This window comes from Trichosurus vulpecula, chromosome 4 (genome assembly GCF_011100635.1).
Source record: "Trichosurus vulpecula isolate mTriVul1 chromosome 4, mTriVul1.pri, whole genome shotgun sequence".
NCBI classification, from domain to species: domain Eukaryota; kingdom Metazoa; phylum Chordata; class Mammalia; order Diprotodontia; family Phalangeridae; genus Trichosurus; species Trichosurus vulpecula.
The window spans coordinates 75077155-75095298 of record NC_050576.1 but is presented as its reverse complement, the minus strand read 5'-3'; the positions used below and the strand labels follow the sequence as shown (position 1 = coordinate 75095298).

General features: G+C 39.6%; 1 protein-coding gene across 1 annotated transcript in view; it reads left to right on the top strand.

Moving 5' to 3' along the window:
* The window catches only part of ACBD6 (acyl-CoA binding domain containing 6), a 227380-nt gene that overhangs the window by 198069 nt on the left and 11167 nt on the right, over positions 1–18144 (top strand). The window contains exon 7 of the mRNA XM_036755421.1: positions 15186–15216. Coding sequence (XP_036611316.1) covers positions 15186–15216 — 31 coding nt within the window. The remainder of the gene's footprint in view (positions 1–15185; positions 15217–18144) is intronic.

Sequence of the window (18144 nt, the reverse complement as noted above, 5' to 3'; positions counted from 1 at the left end):
AAGACATAAAATTTTGTTCCTATACCTCATTTTAAGGTTACCCAGAAAAATTGGAAATATTTTAGTTTAGAACTACATTCATGCTTTTGCATACCCTTTATCTCAAAAACATCTAATTGGAAAGAACAAAAGTAAATACTATTGTACTCATGATTGTTTTCCTTTTTATAAAAACATATGGTTGTTTTTAGTGTTCATCCAAGGGACTGTTGATACAAACCCTTTTTGTTAAATGTAATCCAAAATGAAGATGATAGGCAATTCAGACCCACCATTTTCTTCATATCCAACTCAATTAAGTCCTACCTTCAATGATCATATGATTTGGGCAGTTCAGGATTGATTACTGCTCAGACTACTGACTCATTTCAGATATTTCAGTCAGAGAAGTTATCAAGTAGAGTAGGGACTCTGTTGTATATTTAAGTACATATATGTGTGTTTGTATATATACACATTTTACACACACACAATGATACAACAGTACCTTTAGTAATAGTAAAGCTAACATGTCTTATGTTGGGCAGTCAGAACCATCCCACATTTATATTGGATATTTTAGAAATGTTGATTAATGGAAATGGTGCTTTCATCTATGTTCTATCTCTCTCAAATGTGTACTGAATTAGTCAAAGGTATATCCCTCTCTTTCTCTAATTCTGTTGTAAGACACAAGATAATCAAATTAGAGTACACTCCTGTAAGCTTTTTGTCTTTCCACTCTGTATTTGCCAATCTTGAATTAAGTCCCTTTCTTAGGTGTATGCCCCCTGCTCTAATTGGTTTTCAAGCAGGAATGCTATGTATTGAAGGATAAAAAATATCTCACATCTCACTAGAACACTTTAACACACAGCACCTGAACACATTAGTCTTGAATTAGACATGGTTCTCTTGGGAACAGATAGTAGGCAAGATAATGGGAATACTGACCCAAAATAGAACATGCTCAAAGGGCATTTTAAAGTGACTATGATTTTAATTGCTTTAATAATTATTCATAGGTCAAATGTAAGCAGTAATTATTCCACCCAAAAATGGAGCATTGCAAAATAAATTTCTAAGCACAGAGTTGGTATTTAGAGAAAGTAAAAAACATACACTAACACAATAGAGATGAAAGAATGAACTAGTCTTCTTCCAACCTTTCTAATCCTCTTATACCTTCTTCTTCCCCCTTTAGTCTCCCTTCTCCTACATCTAGTGAAGCAGGCCTCCTTGCCATTCCTTGCACACAGTATTCATTCTCCCAGCTCGAGGCATTTTCACCAGCTATCCTCCACGCCTGGAACATTTTCCTTCCTCATCTCTGACTCCTGACTGTCCAGACTTCCTTCACTATCTCAACTGATATCTCAGTCTTTTTGACCTTGATACCTTTCCTCTGAAAATCTCTCTCAATTTATGTTTGCATGTTGTCTTCCCCATTAGACTCTGAGTTCTGTGAAAACAGGGACTGTATTTTTTTTACCTCTCTTTATATCCCTAGCACTTAGCACAGTGCCTGGCATATAGTAGGAGTTTAATAAATTCTTGTTGATTTGGTTTTAATTAGAAAATCAGCAAATAAATCCAAAATGAAAGCGTAAGAGGAAATCTAGAAAATGACATGAGATAAAAGTTAAATAAAATAAAAAATAAGTATAATAGAAAACAAAAAAGCTATAGAATTAATAAAACTAAAAGCTAGTTCTTTGAAAAGACCATCAAAATAAAAAATCTTTAGCTAACCTGGCCAGAAAAAAAAGAGAGGAAAATCAAATTACCAAAATGATCCAGGTGAAATTACCTTCAATACTCTGAGGTCTAGCTCTAGATCTATGGTGATATAGGAGAAAAAGGAATTGTGTCCCTTGAAACAAAGGTGCTGGTTCCATTATACTTGACCCCACTCAGACCCCATCTGAAGTATTATTTTCAGTCCTGGAGTCATATTTTGTGATGGACATTGACAAGCATGTTCAAGGAGAATGACCAGGTTGATCCTTTTCTCTGTTCCCACAGCTATCACCCTAATTCAGTCCCTCTCTACTGTACTACATCCTCTTCATTGGTGTCCCTGCTTCCAGACTCTCTCGCATCTTCTACAAAGCTGCTAAATTGATATTCCTAAAACATACACCTGAACACGTCATTCCTCTTTTTAAGAAGCTGTATCAGGAGGGCAGAGTTTATAATCTCAAAGAGGATCATAAACATGTCTGAAAGGTTCGGAACCGCCGGATATAAGAAACTCTCAAAGTAGAAGGCAGAAGAATCAAAACATTTATTTAGGCTCCACAGTAACCAACCCATGAACCAGCAACCCCATTTTGATATATTGATCAAAAGCTTCCAGGCCCAATAAGTACGCCTTGAAAGAGTAACCAGGAGGCTACAGAGAAGCATGATTGCGTAAAGCAAAATCATGTTTCCCCCTCTATGGTAATAAGATTACCCACTGGCCTGAAGTCTTTGTTCAGCTTTCTCCCGTAGGTCAGCTCTGCTACTGGCAGCTCCTGCTTCAGCTGTGTCTGTGGCTGTAACTGTTACTGTAACTGTCGTAACTGCCTCTGTAACTGCCTCTGTAATGGCCTGAAGTCTTTGTTCAGCTTCCTCCCGTAGGTCAGCTCTGCTACTGGCAGCTCCTGCTTCAGCTGTGTCTGTGGCTGTGGCTGTAACTGACGTAACTGCCGTAACTGTCGCTGTAACTGTCGTTGTAACTGTCGCTGGCTCCAACCGGAAAAGGAAAAGAGAGGATCTTCAAGCTGTCCTCTCCCCTCTTATAGAGTTTTTTGACATCATCAAGCACCGCCTGAACGACCAGGGCCGATTGGTTCTTGACTTGGCCCCTCCCCCTAGCATAGCCGTTAACACCTCCCCTCAACCAGCCCCATGACTCCTCACACAGGAAGTTGTCTGCTTCCCTGGAATGCTCCCCGGGCCTCCTGCCCCGGAAGAGCAAGCCACAGTGTCCAGAGGCTCAATGAGGTAAGCTGAGTCATTCAAAGAAAACAAAGGCCATTCTGGCTACAGAAGCTTAAGTGGCAACTTATTGCCATCAGGCCAAAAATGCAAGCTTCTGTGTTTGATAGAGAAGGCAGCTGGTGACATAGTAGATAAAGAGCATGTCTTAGAGTCAAGAAGGCCTGAGTTCAAATTTGGTCTTGCTCTGTTACCCTGGGCAAGTCATTTAACCTCTGTCTGCCTCTGTTTCAACTGTAAAATGGAGTTTTACTTCCCAGGGTTGTTGTGAGGATTATATGAAATAATATTTGTCAAGGGCTTAGCACAGTGCTGGGCACATAGTAGATGCTTAATAAATGCTTGTCTCTCCCTCCCAGCCCCCCCCCCTTTTTCATTTAAAATCCTTCACAATCTCCAGCCTATCTTCCAAGACATTTCTTATTATTCCTCTTCAAGTATTCAGTGTTCCATGCAAGCTGGCCTCCCTGTCATTCCCTCTATACACCATTGTATCGCCTACTCACACAGCCTGCACAGGCTGTCCCCCTTCTCTCATTTTTTAGAATGCTACTTCTCCCACCTTCCACCTTGAAATCCCTGGCTCCATTCAAGGATGAACACTTGTGCAGCCTTCTACATGAATCTTTTCCTGATCCCTCAGTTAGTAGCCTCCCCTGATCAAAATTACTTTGCCTGTGTTTTGTTTTTATTTTACTGTGTACGTGTTGTTTCTTTTTCTCCAAGTGGAATGTAAGCTCCTCAAAGACAGGACTTTTGCATTTCTCTCCTTCTGTTCCAAGCCCCTAGCACAGTTCCTGACATATGAAAGGCACTTATTAAATGCTCATTGAATTAAATATAATTGAATGATTAGGGTCCTAAAGAATATGCCACAGTAGGATTGGTTGAAAGAATTGATGGTGTTTGGCCTAAAAAAGAGAAAACATAGGTAGGACAGGAATCCTGTCTTCAGATATTTGGAGGAGCGATTAGATTTATTGTGCTTAATCCCAGAGGGAAATACTAGGAGTAGTGGGTGGAAAATTTAAACTTGATGTAATAAAAAATTTCCTAACTATTAGAGTTGACTATATGTGGAATAGACTGCCTCCCAAAATAATAGGCTCCCTATCGCTGGAAGGCTTAACTTGTTAGAGATGCTGGAGGTGATTGCTGTTGAGGTATGGTTTGGGCTGTATGCTGTGAGATCCCTTTCAATTCTTGAAATGTCCTTGGTCTATGATTTATTGCAGAGGAAAGTTAAACTGTTAAGAGGGTCCTGTAACACTAATGCCATACTACTTACATCTGGAAAAAAGGCCTTTTTTTGGGTCACAAAAAGATTTCAAACCATTCTATGACAATTTTCCTGTTTAAAATGCATCTCATTGGGGCGGAGCCAAGATGGCGGCTGGTAAGCACGGACTAGAGTGAGCTCCGTACCCGAGTCCCTCCAAAAACCTATAAAAATGGCTCTGAACCAATTCTAGAACGGCAGAACCCACAGAACAGCAGAGCGAAGCAGGGCTCCAGCCCAGGACAGCCTGGATGGTCTCTGGGTGAGGTCTATTCCACACGGAGCTGGGAGCTGGGAGCTGGGAACGGAGTGGAGCAGAGCCCAGCCTGAGCGGCATGGACGATCCAGACCAGAAGCCGGGCAGAGGGGGCCCTAGCGCCCTGAATATGTGAGCTGCGGGAGTTACCAGACCCCTCGACCCGCAAACACCAAGGACTGCGGAGAAGGTTGGTGGGAAAAGCTGCGGGAGTGGAAGGAGTTCTCGGTTTGGCTTCCAGCCCCGGGGGCAGCGGAGGTGGGGCAGCTACAGCTGTTGTTACTTCCGGCCCCAGGCCCACCTGGTGGGAGGAATTAAGGGGCGGATCAGAGCAGGAGTGCAACAGCCTGCTGAAGATCTAAGCCCAGTCTGGACTGGGGGTCCTTGGGGAAGGAGGAGTGCGGCTCTGACAGAGTTGGCACCTCCCCCCCAAACGTAGAACATAGAACTCGTTAGTCTACAAGCAGTCATACCCCACTGAAAAACTCAAGGGTCAAGTTAGTTGGTTGGGAATATGGCCAGGCAGCGAAAACGCGCCCAGATTCAGTCTCAGACTTTGGATTCTTTCTTTGGTGACAAAGAAGACCAAAACATACAGCCTAAAGAAGACAACAAAGTCATAGAGCCTACAACCAAAGCCTCCAAGAAAAACATGAACTGGCCCCAGGCCATAGAAGAACTCAAAAAGGAGTTGGAAAAGCAAGTTAGAGAAGTAGAGGAAAAATTGGGAAGAGAAATGAGAAGGATGCGAGAAAACCATGAAAAACAAGTCAATGACTTGCTAAAGGAGACCCAAAAAAATACTGAAAAATACACTGAAGAAAACAACACCTTAAAAAATAGACTAACTCAAATGGCAAAAGAGCTCCAAAAAGCCAATGAGGAGAAGAATGCCTTGAAAGGCAGAATTAGCCAAATGGAAAAGGAGGTCCAAAAGACCACTGAAGAAAATACTACTTTAAAAATTAGATTGGAGCAAGTGGAAGCTAGTGACTTTATGAGAAATCAGGATATTATAAAACAGAACCAGAGGAATGAAAAAATGGAAGACAACGTGAAATATCTCCTTGGAAAAACCACTGACCTGGAAAATAGATCCAGGAGAGATAATTTAAAAATTATTGGACTACCGGAAAGCCATGATCAAAAAAAGAGCCTAGATACCATCTTTCAGGAAATTATCAAGGAGAACTGCCCTGATATTCTAGAGCGACAGGGCAAAATAGAAATTGAAAGAATCCATCGATCGCCTCCTCAAATAGATCCCAAAAAGAAATCTCCTAGGAATATTGTTGCCAAATTCCAGAGCTCCCAGATTAAGGAGAAAATACTGCAAGCAGCCAGAAAGAAACAATTTGAGTATTGTGGAAACCCAATCAGAATAACCCAAGATCTGGCAGCTTCTACATTAAGAGATCGAAGGGCTTGGAATGCGATATTCCGGAGGTCAATGGAGCTAGGATTAAAACCTCGAATCACCTACCCAGCAAAACTGAGTATCATGTTCCAAGGCAAAATATGGACTTTCAATAAAATAGAGGACTTTCAAGCTTTCTCAGTGAAAAGACCAGAACTGAATAGAAAATTTGACTTTCAAACACAAGAATCAAGAGAAGCATGAAAAGGTAATCAAGAAACGGAAATTGCAAGGGACTTACTAAAGTTGAACTGTTTTGTTTACATTCCTACATGGAAAGATGATGAGTATGATTCATGAGACCTCAGTATTAGGGTAGTTGAAGGGAATATGCATACATATATGTTTATGTATATATATAAGTGAATGTGTATGTATATATCTATGTGTATATGTATGTATGTGTATGTATGTGTATATATATATGTGTTTATATATATATATATATATGTAAAAGAGAGAGAGCAGACACAGGGTGAGCTGAGGATGAAGGGAAGATAGCTAAAAGAAATAAAATGAAATTAAGGGATGAGAGAGTAACATACTGAGAGAGGGAGATAGGGAGAGATAGAATGGGGTGGATTATCTCGCATAAAGGTGGCAAGAGGAAGCAGTTCTATGGGAGGAGGGGAGAGGGCAGGTGAGGGGGGAATGAGTGAACCTTGCTCTCATCAGATTTGGCCTGAGGGGGAATACCATACATACTCAGTTGGGTATCTTACCCCACAGGAAAGGAGAGGGAGGAAGATAAAAAAAAAATAAAAGGCGGGGGGATGATGGAGTGGAGGGCAGATGGGGGTGGAGGTAATCAAAACAAACACTTTGGAAAGGGGACAGGGTCAAGGGAGAAAATTCAATAAAGCGGGATGGGTTGGGAAGGAGCAAAATGTAGTTAGCCTTTCACCAACATGAGTATTGTGGAAGGGTTATACATAATGATACATGTGTGGCCTAGGTTGAATTGCTCAACTTCTTAGGGAGGGTGGGTGGGAAGGGAAGAGGGAAGGGAATTTGGAACTCAAAGTTTTAAAATCAGATGTTCAAAAACAAAAAAAGTTTTTGTATGCAACTAAAAAATAAGATACACAGGCAACGGGGCGTAGAAATTTATCTTGCCCTACAAGAAAGGAAGGGAAAAGGGGATGAGAGGGGAGGGGGGTAATAGAGGGGAGGGCTGACTGGGGAACAGGGCAACCAGAATATAAGCCATCTTGGAGTGGGGGGGAGGGTAGAAATGGGGAGAAAATTTGTAATTCAAAATGTTGTGAAAATCAATGCTGAAAACCAAACATGTTAAATAAATAAATTGCATTAAAAAAAAAAATGCATCTCATTTGTTATGCTGGAAATCAGTGGAAAAATTAAGATTTTTTTTTTTTTTTAGAAATTAGCTTTACAGCTAATTGCACATATCTCTTGTGTAATCTGGGATGCCTTGTCTTTTTTCCACTCAAAGTAAAGAGCTTTAGTTTTCCTGCAATCACCAACATTTTGAAAAGGCTACAGTGCTTTGGTCAAAACATTGGCCAAAAATAAACTAGGAACTGCTTGTCATGAAAACCACTTTCCTTCCTACTCTCTCCCTCCATGAGAAGCTAGCAAAACCTCACATATATTATGTATTCTGTATTTCCAATAACTCATTTATACTGTGCCACGTCTACCCCAGCCTCTGCCTCTCTAGCAATTTCAGTATCTTGCTGAAGTCAATGTAGTCATCTTAGCTGAAGATTCCAATGCCAACCCATCCTTGATACCCATTTGTGTGGATGTGAATCTGGTCTGTTGCCTTATTAAGGATGAATAATCGATAGACCCTGTCTTTGATTGTTTTCCTTTCAGTCAGTTCCTCGCTATGCTTGCAATAGCTATTAATCCATTTACATATTATATCCTGAAGTTTGCTTTTATTCTTGCAGCCAAAATGGAAGGGCAGACATCTTTCTTATACTGAAGCTGTGGTGGCATAATGTGTAGACGAAAAATATGTTCAGTCTTTTAATTCTCCAGTAAAGCTAAACTGCCCTAATCTTGTTACTTTTAGAACGAACAGAAATAGAAATCTTACATGTTCTGTTTTAGCTACTGAGGTAAATTCTTAAGAGTAGAACTTCTAGAAATCATGTTTCCATTACCAGTTTTTCAGATCTTTGAATTTTCTGGCAACTTGATTTTTATCCAGAGTGGATCACTAAGAAAACTGGTCAGATGATATGAATAGTTCTCAGAAGAATTGCGAACAATCAGCAACCATATGCTTGGTCCAAGTCAGTAATAGTAAGAGAAATACAAATTCAAACAATTCACATCAAATGAGATAATATTTGTAAAATGCTTAGGACAGTGCCAGGCATGTGGGGATACTTAATAAAGACTTATTTTCCCATTCCCCTCAGAAATTTCATTTTGCCAGCTGACAAAGATGTCAAAAGACAGAAACAGTCAACCTTGGAGGGGCATGTGCTGTGTTGATGGAGCTGTGGATTGGTCTGTTTTGGAAAACAATTTGGAATTTAATAGGAAATCACTATTCCTAATCTTTGTTCTTATTCCATACTAGGCATCTACTCCAGATTGATAAATGACAGGAGGTCCCTCATACAACTAAATACTCACAGCAGTATTCCTTGTGGTACTGCCAAATAGCATAATGAATAGAAGGTCCACTTCAGTGGTAGGAAGAACACTGGGGAAAAAGCTGAGGGCCCCAGGGAATGCTCTAAGGTTCTGCATTGCAGAACAAGTGCTAATCTGCCCTTAGGGAAGGAGTTCCATTGAGGGTTCCCTATACTGATGAAATCACAGGCTTCATTCCACTCCCCTTCCCTCCTTCCTCTAGGAAAAATAAAATTGTCTAAAGTAGCAAAAAATTCAAAACAAAGTTGATCATGGATCATGGTCTCTACAGTGCAAAGCCCTGGGAATACAAATAGAAATAGTGAAATAGTCTCTGCTCTCTAAAAGCTCATATTGTAATTAGGGAATACAACAGGAAGGTTCAGAAGCAGGGAATATAGAGAAGGCTGGTGGTCCTGAGGGTGCAATGGGAGGGCAGGTGGCAAGGCCCAAGGGTCCTTAGTAGGCATCAGTAGATCAGATGGTAACACCAGGGGTCTACAGGACATAGTGAGGGGCAGATTGTAAGGCCTGGTGGGCCAGAGGGCATAGTGGCTGGATAGATGGTAAGACTCGGTGATCCTCCACCTTGCCAAAAATATAGTTGATGATTCTTTTCTCATTCAAGTGGTATAAATACCTTCGGAGGTCTGGAGAAGCCCATCCCCTAACAGCTGAGAGGTAGAGAGCAGACAGAGGTAATAGAATGGAGAAGGAGCTCTTGAGTTCCCTCCTGTCCTGGTAAGCTTAGGAGGACTCCCTGAAATGCCTGCCAATCTCCCTCAGGCACCCAGATTGACACAACTTGGTAAAGAGGAACAAAAACTTGTTATTAGGGATTTGATACCTAAGCTAAGTAAGAGATAGTAAAAGAACATCTCATTGCCCTTCATGAATTTCTCATTTGGCCCAGATGAACTATATCATGAGGTGCTGAAAGAACTGGTACATAGGTACATGTGAGTATTACTGTCAGCAATATTTGGAAGATGATGGAAAAGGGAAGAGGGACCACAAAACTGGAAAAGTACAAATCTTTCTTCCCCCCCCCCAAAAAAAAAGTGGGGAGAAAACTGAATGCAAACTATAGACCAACGAGCTTGGCTTTGATTCTTTGAAAATCCTAGCATTCATCATTAAAAAGATGTTTGGTGAACATCTACAAAAACAGGCATGGATTACAAAGATCCAGGATGGCTTCCTTAAGAATATATCATTCTAGACTGTACATATATAATTTATATCAGATTGCTTTATTAAGGAAGGAGAGAAAAGGGAGGGAGGGAGAGAATTTGGAGCTCAATTTTTTTGAGGGGGTAGGCAGGGCAATTGGGGTTAAGTGACTTGCCCAAGGTCACACAGCTAGTAAGTATGTCCACTGTCTGAGGCCGTATTTGAACTCAGGTCCTCCTGACTCCAGGGCCGGTGCTCTACTCACTGCGCCACCTAGCTGCCCCATCAATTTTTTTTAAAGGATATGAAAAAATTTAAAAATGTAATAGAGAAAAAAATAATAAAAATTCTTAACTTTTAAAAAAAGTCAATACTGGGTTTTTCACCCTGGGGAATATACCTCACCTTCTTCTTAACATAAGAACTATTGAAAATATTATAAGGGTTAAAATTTAAATGATAATGTTTGCATATTTGCTGTAAAGTACCCTTTACATCAAAACAAAATCTATTAACATGTGTGCATGTTTGTGTGTGTTAAAGAATACATGAGTTCAAATTCAGTAAACAACTCAAAATCAATTAAAATGACTTTTCAAACTTAAAAAAAAAATCATTCTAGAAAAGCCTTATTTCCTTTTTTTACTAAGTTACTAAACTGATAGATGGAGGATTACTATACATATTGTTTACCTAGACTAGGTGTTAGCAAAATGTTTAATTAAACATTTCATATTATTCTTATAGAAAAAAAGTGAAGAGATATGGACAAGACTAATACATATAGATTGATTTGGAACTGGTTGAATGGCCAGACTGAAAAAAATAGTCATTATGGTTCAGTGTGTTAACATGGCATGGCAGGAAATTTCCAATAGAGTACCCCGGGGATCTTTTCTGTTTAGAATTCTTATTTGTCCCTTAAATAAAAGGATAGGTGGTATGCTCATCATATTTGAAGATTCTACAAAGTTGGGAGGGTTAGCTAAAACACTGGATGGCAAAGTTAGGATTCAAATAGATTTTGACAGCCTAGAATGCTGAGCTGGCTATAATAAGATCAGTCCATCAATTAGTGAGTATTTATTAAGTATCTACTGTGTGCCAAGCATTATGCCAGGTATTTGGGATACAGAGATAAAAATGAAACCGTTCCTCATTAAGGAGCTTACATTCTTTCTGGGAAACAACACAAAATATATTTGCAAAATATATGCAAATAAACAAAGATAATGGTGGCAGTGAGGCACCAACAGCTGGAGGCATGAGGAAAGGACTCGTGTAGGAGGTAATATGAACTGATCTTTGAAGGGAAAGTAGGGATTCTAAGAGGGAGAAGTGAGGAGAGAATGTGGGATAGCCTAGACAAAGGCATGTAGGTGGGAGATGGGATGTCATATGGGAGGAAGAGCAAGAAGTACAGTTTTGTCAGACTAAAAAGTGTACGAAGTGGAATAAGAAGTGGGAGTCAGGTGGTAAAAGGCTTCAGTTGCCGATAGAAGAGTTGTGGTCAGACCTGTGCTTTAGAAGAGAGACTTGGGGTAGGGAAAATTATTGCAAGAGTTCATTGAACACTCCATTTGATGGACCCATAGCTACCGAGGAAGGGGTCATCTCTAGTTGACCTGATCTACATCTGGCCACTGGACCCAGATGGCTCTGGAGGAAGAAGTGAGGCTGGTGACTTTGCACAGCCCTCCCTCACTTAAGTCCAGTTGACTTGCATGTCATGGCATCACCTCCCTGATGTCATGGTCCTCTTCAAGAACGAAGGACAAACAGTAACAGCTACTGAGGAACTGGAAAGGAACACTCTCATTACCAGAGTTCTCAGCACTATCAAATAGTATCATAAACAGATAATTGTTTAATTAATGAAAGTTACATGAAAGAAGATGCATTGCCATCCGTTTTGCTGAAGGCCTTTCCATCTGATTGTGCCTGAAACTTACCATATGTGTTTTCTCCCCGTTAGAATGTAGAGCAAGGACCGTCTTACTTTTTATATCCTCTACATTTGGCACAGTGCTTGGCATATAGTAATCATTTAATAAATGTTTTTTCATTCTTTCATTCAGTGTGATATGGTAGCCAGAAAAGTTTATATGGTCTTCAGCTGCATTGAAAAACTTGGCCAGACCACATTTGAAGTATTGTATTCAGTTCTGAGGGGTAGCATTTAAGAAGCACATTAATAAGCTGGAGAGTGCCCAGGAGAAGGCAATCAAAATGGTGACAGACCTTGAGTCTTATGAGTATCATATAAAGGAACCAAAGACTGTTTAGTTTTCAGCTGGAGAAAAGGAAGTGGGAGGAGGGGGAAGGAACTAGAGAGAGGCTAACTTTTCAAGTGTTTGAAAGACTGTCATGTGGAAGGGGATTAGACTTGTCCTGTTTGGCTCAAGAAGGCAAAAATCAGGAACAATTAGTGGGCCTCGCAAAAAAACATTTACGTGCATTCGTAATCTGCCCCCTCCTGTCACTTCCCCATTGAACAAAGATAGGCAGACAGATCAACAGATCTCTAATCATGAACGTGCTTAGTCCAGCAAAACCAATTCCCACTCCTGAAAACGTGCATTTTAAGTTCCTTATCTTTCTGGCAAGAGGGAGTGATGTATTTCATCTTTAGTCCTCTAGGCTCATGGTTTGTCTTTCCATTAATGAGTTCTAAAGTCTTCTAAAAATTTTTTATAGTATTATTTTGTTATAGATTGTTCTAATTTTTCTCACTTGACTCTGCATCAAGTTTTTCCAGATTTCTCAGAATCTCATTTCTCATAGCACAAGTAGTATTCCATTACATTCATATACCATAACTTTTTAGCCATTCCCCAAGAGGAGGACAGCCCCTCAGTTTCCAATTTTGGGCTAATATGAACAGAGCTGCTATAAATATTTCCTCTTCCTTTGATCTCTTTGACATAACAGCCTGATGGTGGTATAGCTGGATCGAGTTTTAGTAAGTTTTGGGACATAGTTCCAGATTGCTTTCCAGAGTGGCTATGCCAGTTCACATTCCCACCAACAGTCACTTGTGTGTACGCCTCCAGCATTTAGCATCTTCCTTTTTTGGAACCTTTGCCAGTCTGATGGGTGTGAGGTAGAACTTTAAAATTGCTTTAATTTGCATTTCTCTAATTATTGTTGATTTAGAGCATTATTTCATATGCTTTGTTGGTAGCTTAGATTTCTTCCTTTGAAAATCACCTGCTCATATCCATTATCTGTTGTGGAATGGCTCATGATTTTATAGCCATGAATCAGTACCTTATATATCTTGGATACCAGACTTTCATCAGAGAAACTTCCTGCAAAGATTTTTTCCTATTTACCTGTTTACCTTCTCATTTAAAGATGTTTGTACAAGTACTTTTAAATTTTATTTAATCAAAATTTTAAATTTAATCTTGGGTGATCCTATCACTTGTTTCTTTGTGAACTCCTCCATTATTGATAGGTCTAAAAGATAATATATTCCTTGCTCCTCTAATTTCTTTATGATGTGACCTTTTTACATCTAGATTTCGTGTATCCATTTGGAACTTATCTTGGCAGGAAGACCTGAGTTCAAATGCAGCCTCAGACATTAGTTGTGTGACCCTGGGCAAATCACTTAACCTTATTTGCCTCAGTTCTTTATCTGTAAAAGTAGAGGTAATGACAGCACCTACCTCCACAAGTTGTTGTCAAGATAAAATGAGATAGTCTTTGCAAAGTGATTTGCAAGCCTTAATGCACTGTCTCAAATGCTAGGCATTGTTGTTGTTAGCAAATGGTACGAGATGTTGATCTAAACTCAGCTCCTGCAGACTACTGTCCAGTTTTCCTAGCAGTCTTTGTCAAATAATGAGTACTTTCTCCAGTGACAGAGTCTTTGGGTTTATCAAAGACTTTGCTACTATGTTTCTTTCTGTGTTGTATGCCTAATCTATCACACTGATCAACTTCTTACCCTTTTAAAACAGTCCCAAATTGTTTTAAGGTTTTGCTGCTTTGTAGCATATAGTTTGAGATCTGGTAGACCGAGAGACATTTCCCCACTTCCTTCCTGGTTTTTTTTTTCCATTATTACCCTTAAGATTCTTAATCTTTTGTTCCTCCATATAAATTGTGTTGCTTTTTCCCCTCCCTCGTAAGATATTCCTTTGGCAATATAGTAAAAATTTAGACTTTGTCAGAAGGGGAAAAGAATTGGAACTGCCCAAATGTTAAATAGGTTTCCTTTGAGAGTGTTAGTGAGTTCCCCTCATTGTATGTCTTTTAGTAGAGGCTGGATACTATTTGTTGGGTGGGGCTTTCCCCCATTTGTTATAATAAGGGTCTTTTTCAGAATATGGGTTGATGACTGTTGAAATCTTTCCAATTCTAAATTTCTGTGATTTTGTGACTTTGCCAGGGTTTCATAGTTACTATACATATTGGCTTCTATTTAATCTAAAGCCTGACTCACAGGATCATAGCTCTCCTTCTCCCTGAATTTTACAAAGGCCCATCCCTTTTTTAGCATGACTCCCTCACAGAAAAAACCGATCTTTTTAATGCCATTATTCTTCCAGTGATGCTATATGGTTGTGAATTTTGGAACATATATACTTGGTCTTTGTGTAGTTTCTTGCTCACATGTTATAGCCAATTCACTAACAGTTTAAAACAGTAAAAGGGCCCATTTGTTAGTCTTTATTTCCACAACGGGTTGGCTTTTCCATGGTTAGAGATATAATTGTATCTGAAGGCAAAACCCCTCCTAGGGAAAAGGGGGTACAATCTAAAATGCAAACATAAATCACAGGTCATGCTGGATCATGAATCAGCATTTCTCAGGAACTGCCAAATCCAAGGACTAGGATGGAAATGGAAATCAAGGGTAGGAGTTTTAAGCTTGAAGGTCCATATGACAATCAAGCACATGCAATGAAAGTGTTTGAAATTATTCATCTGACAATCTGCCTCTTCAGCATTTTGCCATTCTGTCATTGCAATGAATATTCCCTACTCCCATCTTATCTTGCTCTGATATGGGAGCACATCAGCATACCAACATACATGCTGGAACTTCTCATTGGCCCACCAACGCTGCTAAAACTCTGGGAACAGACTTTTTTTTTTGCCAATAAGCCGGACTTTGCATGCCATCTTAACCAAATAACAATGGGAGGGGGAAAGCTGACTGAAATGTTGTTTCCCTATCACTGGGCTTGCTGTGAGATTTTTTTTTTTTTTAACATTTTAGTCATTTTCCTGAGTTCAAATCTGGCCTCAAACACTTACTAGCTCTGTGACCCTGGGCAAGTCACTTAACCCTGTTTCCCCCAGTTTCTTCATCTCGAAAATAAGCTGGAGAAGGATGTAGCAAACCACTTCAACATCTTTCCCAAGAAAACCTCAAATGAGGTCACAGAGTTGGACACAAGTAAAAAATGACTAAGCGACGTATCACTTGCTTAGAATTCTAAAATGTGTTTTTCCTTTCTTTGTAGGATAATGAAGGCCAGACAGCTCTACATTATGGTAAGCTATTGATGAATATTATAGAATTGTAATTTATACTATTATGTATCCTCGGAGAGACAGCGTAGCATAGTGACTACAGAGCTGGCCTTGAAGCCAGGAAGACCTGGGTTCGAGTCTTGTTACTTACATGTGCTGTCTGTGCTATTGTGAACAAATTGCTTAGCCCCTCGGTGCTCAAGGGAACTTTCCAAAATTACAAGTTACCAAAAAGTTGCTGAGGATTCCGTTACTCAGGAATTCCACGTGCCAGTGAAATCACAGGTCCAGCCCCTGTGCTGGATGTTCTCTCGTTTGACTATGGCGTTAACCTAGGCTAGAAAAGAGATATTTGCACGGTCACGTTAACAGATACATTTTTCAAATCTTAGAGGGGAAAGTGGGAAAGAACAGAAAATGCCAACTATATAGGAAAGCGTGACTTTTCTGTGGGTCCTATTCATCTTAGGTGTTCTTTCACTTTAAGTTTAAAAAAAGAGTAACTTTTCATGCCTTCTGTGGGTAGGGTAGAGATGGGGGATCCATGTTTGTGATTTCATCCCTGCAAATAACCTTCCACCAATATAGATCAATAAGTTATAGTCTAATGAGAGATTTGCCTGGGAAACGGACGGGTTAATTGACTTGTCCCAAGCTTTCACGTAGCTGGTGTGTTCTAGAGGCAGATGAACCCAGGTCTTCCTGATTCTGAAACTGAACCTCTACCCACCGTACCGTGCTGCTTTTCTGTGTAAATCTAATTCACATTTGATCAATCACCATGATGTTAGAATGCGGTTTAAATTTTAGATGTTCCTTTGAAGTAAATAAACGTAACTACAGATTTCTCTAAACTACCTTATTATTTTTCCATACTTTATGTGATAAAATAAAATTATTATATTTTTAGATTTCATGCCATTAAAACTAAAACAAACAACTAACTGATTTAAGATGGCAACAGTGATCATCATCTCTTATTTAATTGGACCGACTTTTAAAATTTTTGGCAAAATACTGAATAATTAAGATAAATCAATAACAGTGATATAGTAATGCTAACATAGCATTTTTACCTTCAGAGGATTTCACATATATTATTTTTAACTCTCTCAAATTGGTTAGGATTTTTTTCTCAGTTTATATAGAGGTAAATTAAAACCAACAGTTTGCATGCCTCACTGGGAAGGAATAAGAACACTCCAGCCTAAAATAGTTTAAAATAACCACTAGAGTTGTATTTAGCAGAAAAACTCCTAAATCCCAGAAGATGCTAGAGAGGAGATTTTGACCCAAAATACACTTCTCTGTTAGAGTGGACCACAGGAAATCCAATGCTGAACCATGTTAAAATAACAGCTATGTCCAGTTCTTGCACCTAAACTGTAGAGCTTAGACAGTGTGGAGATAGAGTGGGAAATGTTGTCCTTACAGGATTTTGGACTTCCCAATACATCCTCAGCCTCTGGAATCTTCATAAATAAAAAGCAGGAATGAAATCAAGGGCTCTTTAGGTATTCTAGTAAAGCTTAGAACTCTAAGCAGTAGGTGTGGGGGCTCCTAAAGTCCTAAAGTTAGAGAACATGTGGAAAGGATGTTTCTATAGCATAGTTTTTGTATTTTAGCTCTGTGTGTGCCATTAGAAGATTCCATTTAGGTGTGACAAAGAGAGATGCATAACCACCAATATTAAAGCCTCTGGACTAAAACTTACCACATCCAGGATAAGGGACTCCCAGATGCCATCATAAGCATGCCAGGCCTGTATTGCCATTCATCTACAATCATCACAAAGTCCCCAAGTGTCCTTCCTTTGTCTTCTGCTCTGACTTATTCCATCTATGTACCTTAGCCAAGGCATGATATGGAAAACCAAATTTAAATGTCACTACATGCTCCTCAAACTTCTGAGAGGTGAACTAGCATGTACAGATTATATTATATTTCACTATTGTAAGGATCCTTGATTTCATCAGGATGGTTATTCCCTACAGTAGTGTAGATCATAACCCTGTCATGCCTTAGGAAATGATTTTCATGAATAAAGCCAACAAATTCACTTAGTGGCATCCCTTCTGGTTATGAACCTCTCTGAATTTAGCTGGGTTGGTCCTCAAATGACAGACATACTGAGTCTCCCCAGATCATACATAAAGCCTATCTAGCTTAAAAGGACATTGTTTTTGAAAACCCTGGTTATCCCGAAGCCGTGATGCATTGGGGTAAGACTTTAGTGAAGGAAAACGTATCATTGGATCCAGCTCTCCTACCTCAGGTTTAAAAAGCAGACTCTTATAAACCTTACAAGGAAGTCCCTCCAAAGGTTTATTTGGAGAGAGAAAAGAATGTGGTTCTCATATTCCTTCCCTATATACACATCCCACACTCCTCTGCAGAGTGTGCGCTGCCTCCAGCGGGAAGAGAAGGAGGGCCACTGGGGAAGCATTTGGGTATGACATTTCTGCTGAGGGAATTCCTGAAGACACCCTATTGCTGGCTATTGTCTATTCTAACCTGACTTCTGAGCATGCACAAAAATGGTCATCTACCCCGTTGCGAAATCAGAAAACATTTATTAAGCACCTACTATGTGCCAGCGACTGTACTAAGCACTGGGGATGCAAAAAACAATGTAAAAATAAGATAAACAAGAGAATAATCTCTGAGGGCAGGCACTAGCATTAACTTCCTTCTGTCACTATTAAATGACAAATATATTAAGGATAAAAATTTCAAATGACAGATAGTTCTAATATAGCCTAAGCACAGTATTTCACCAAACTCATAGTTTAGAAAATACAAAGTCATCAGATTCCATTGGCATATCCTTCCCATCACATTCTTTTTGCACCCTTTCTTGCCATTAGGTTGGATTTCATTCTGTCATTTATATCCAGATTCTGAAGCTCAGACACTTTATGTTCTGTTTGATAGTGGCTGAACCTGGAG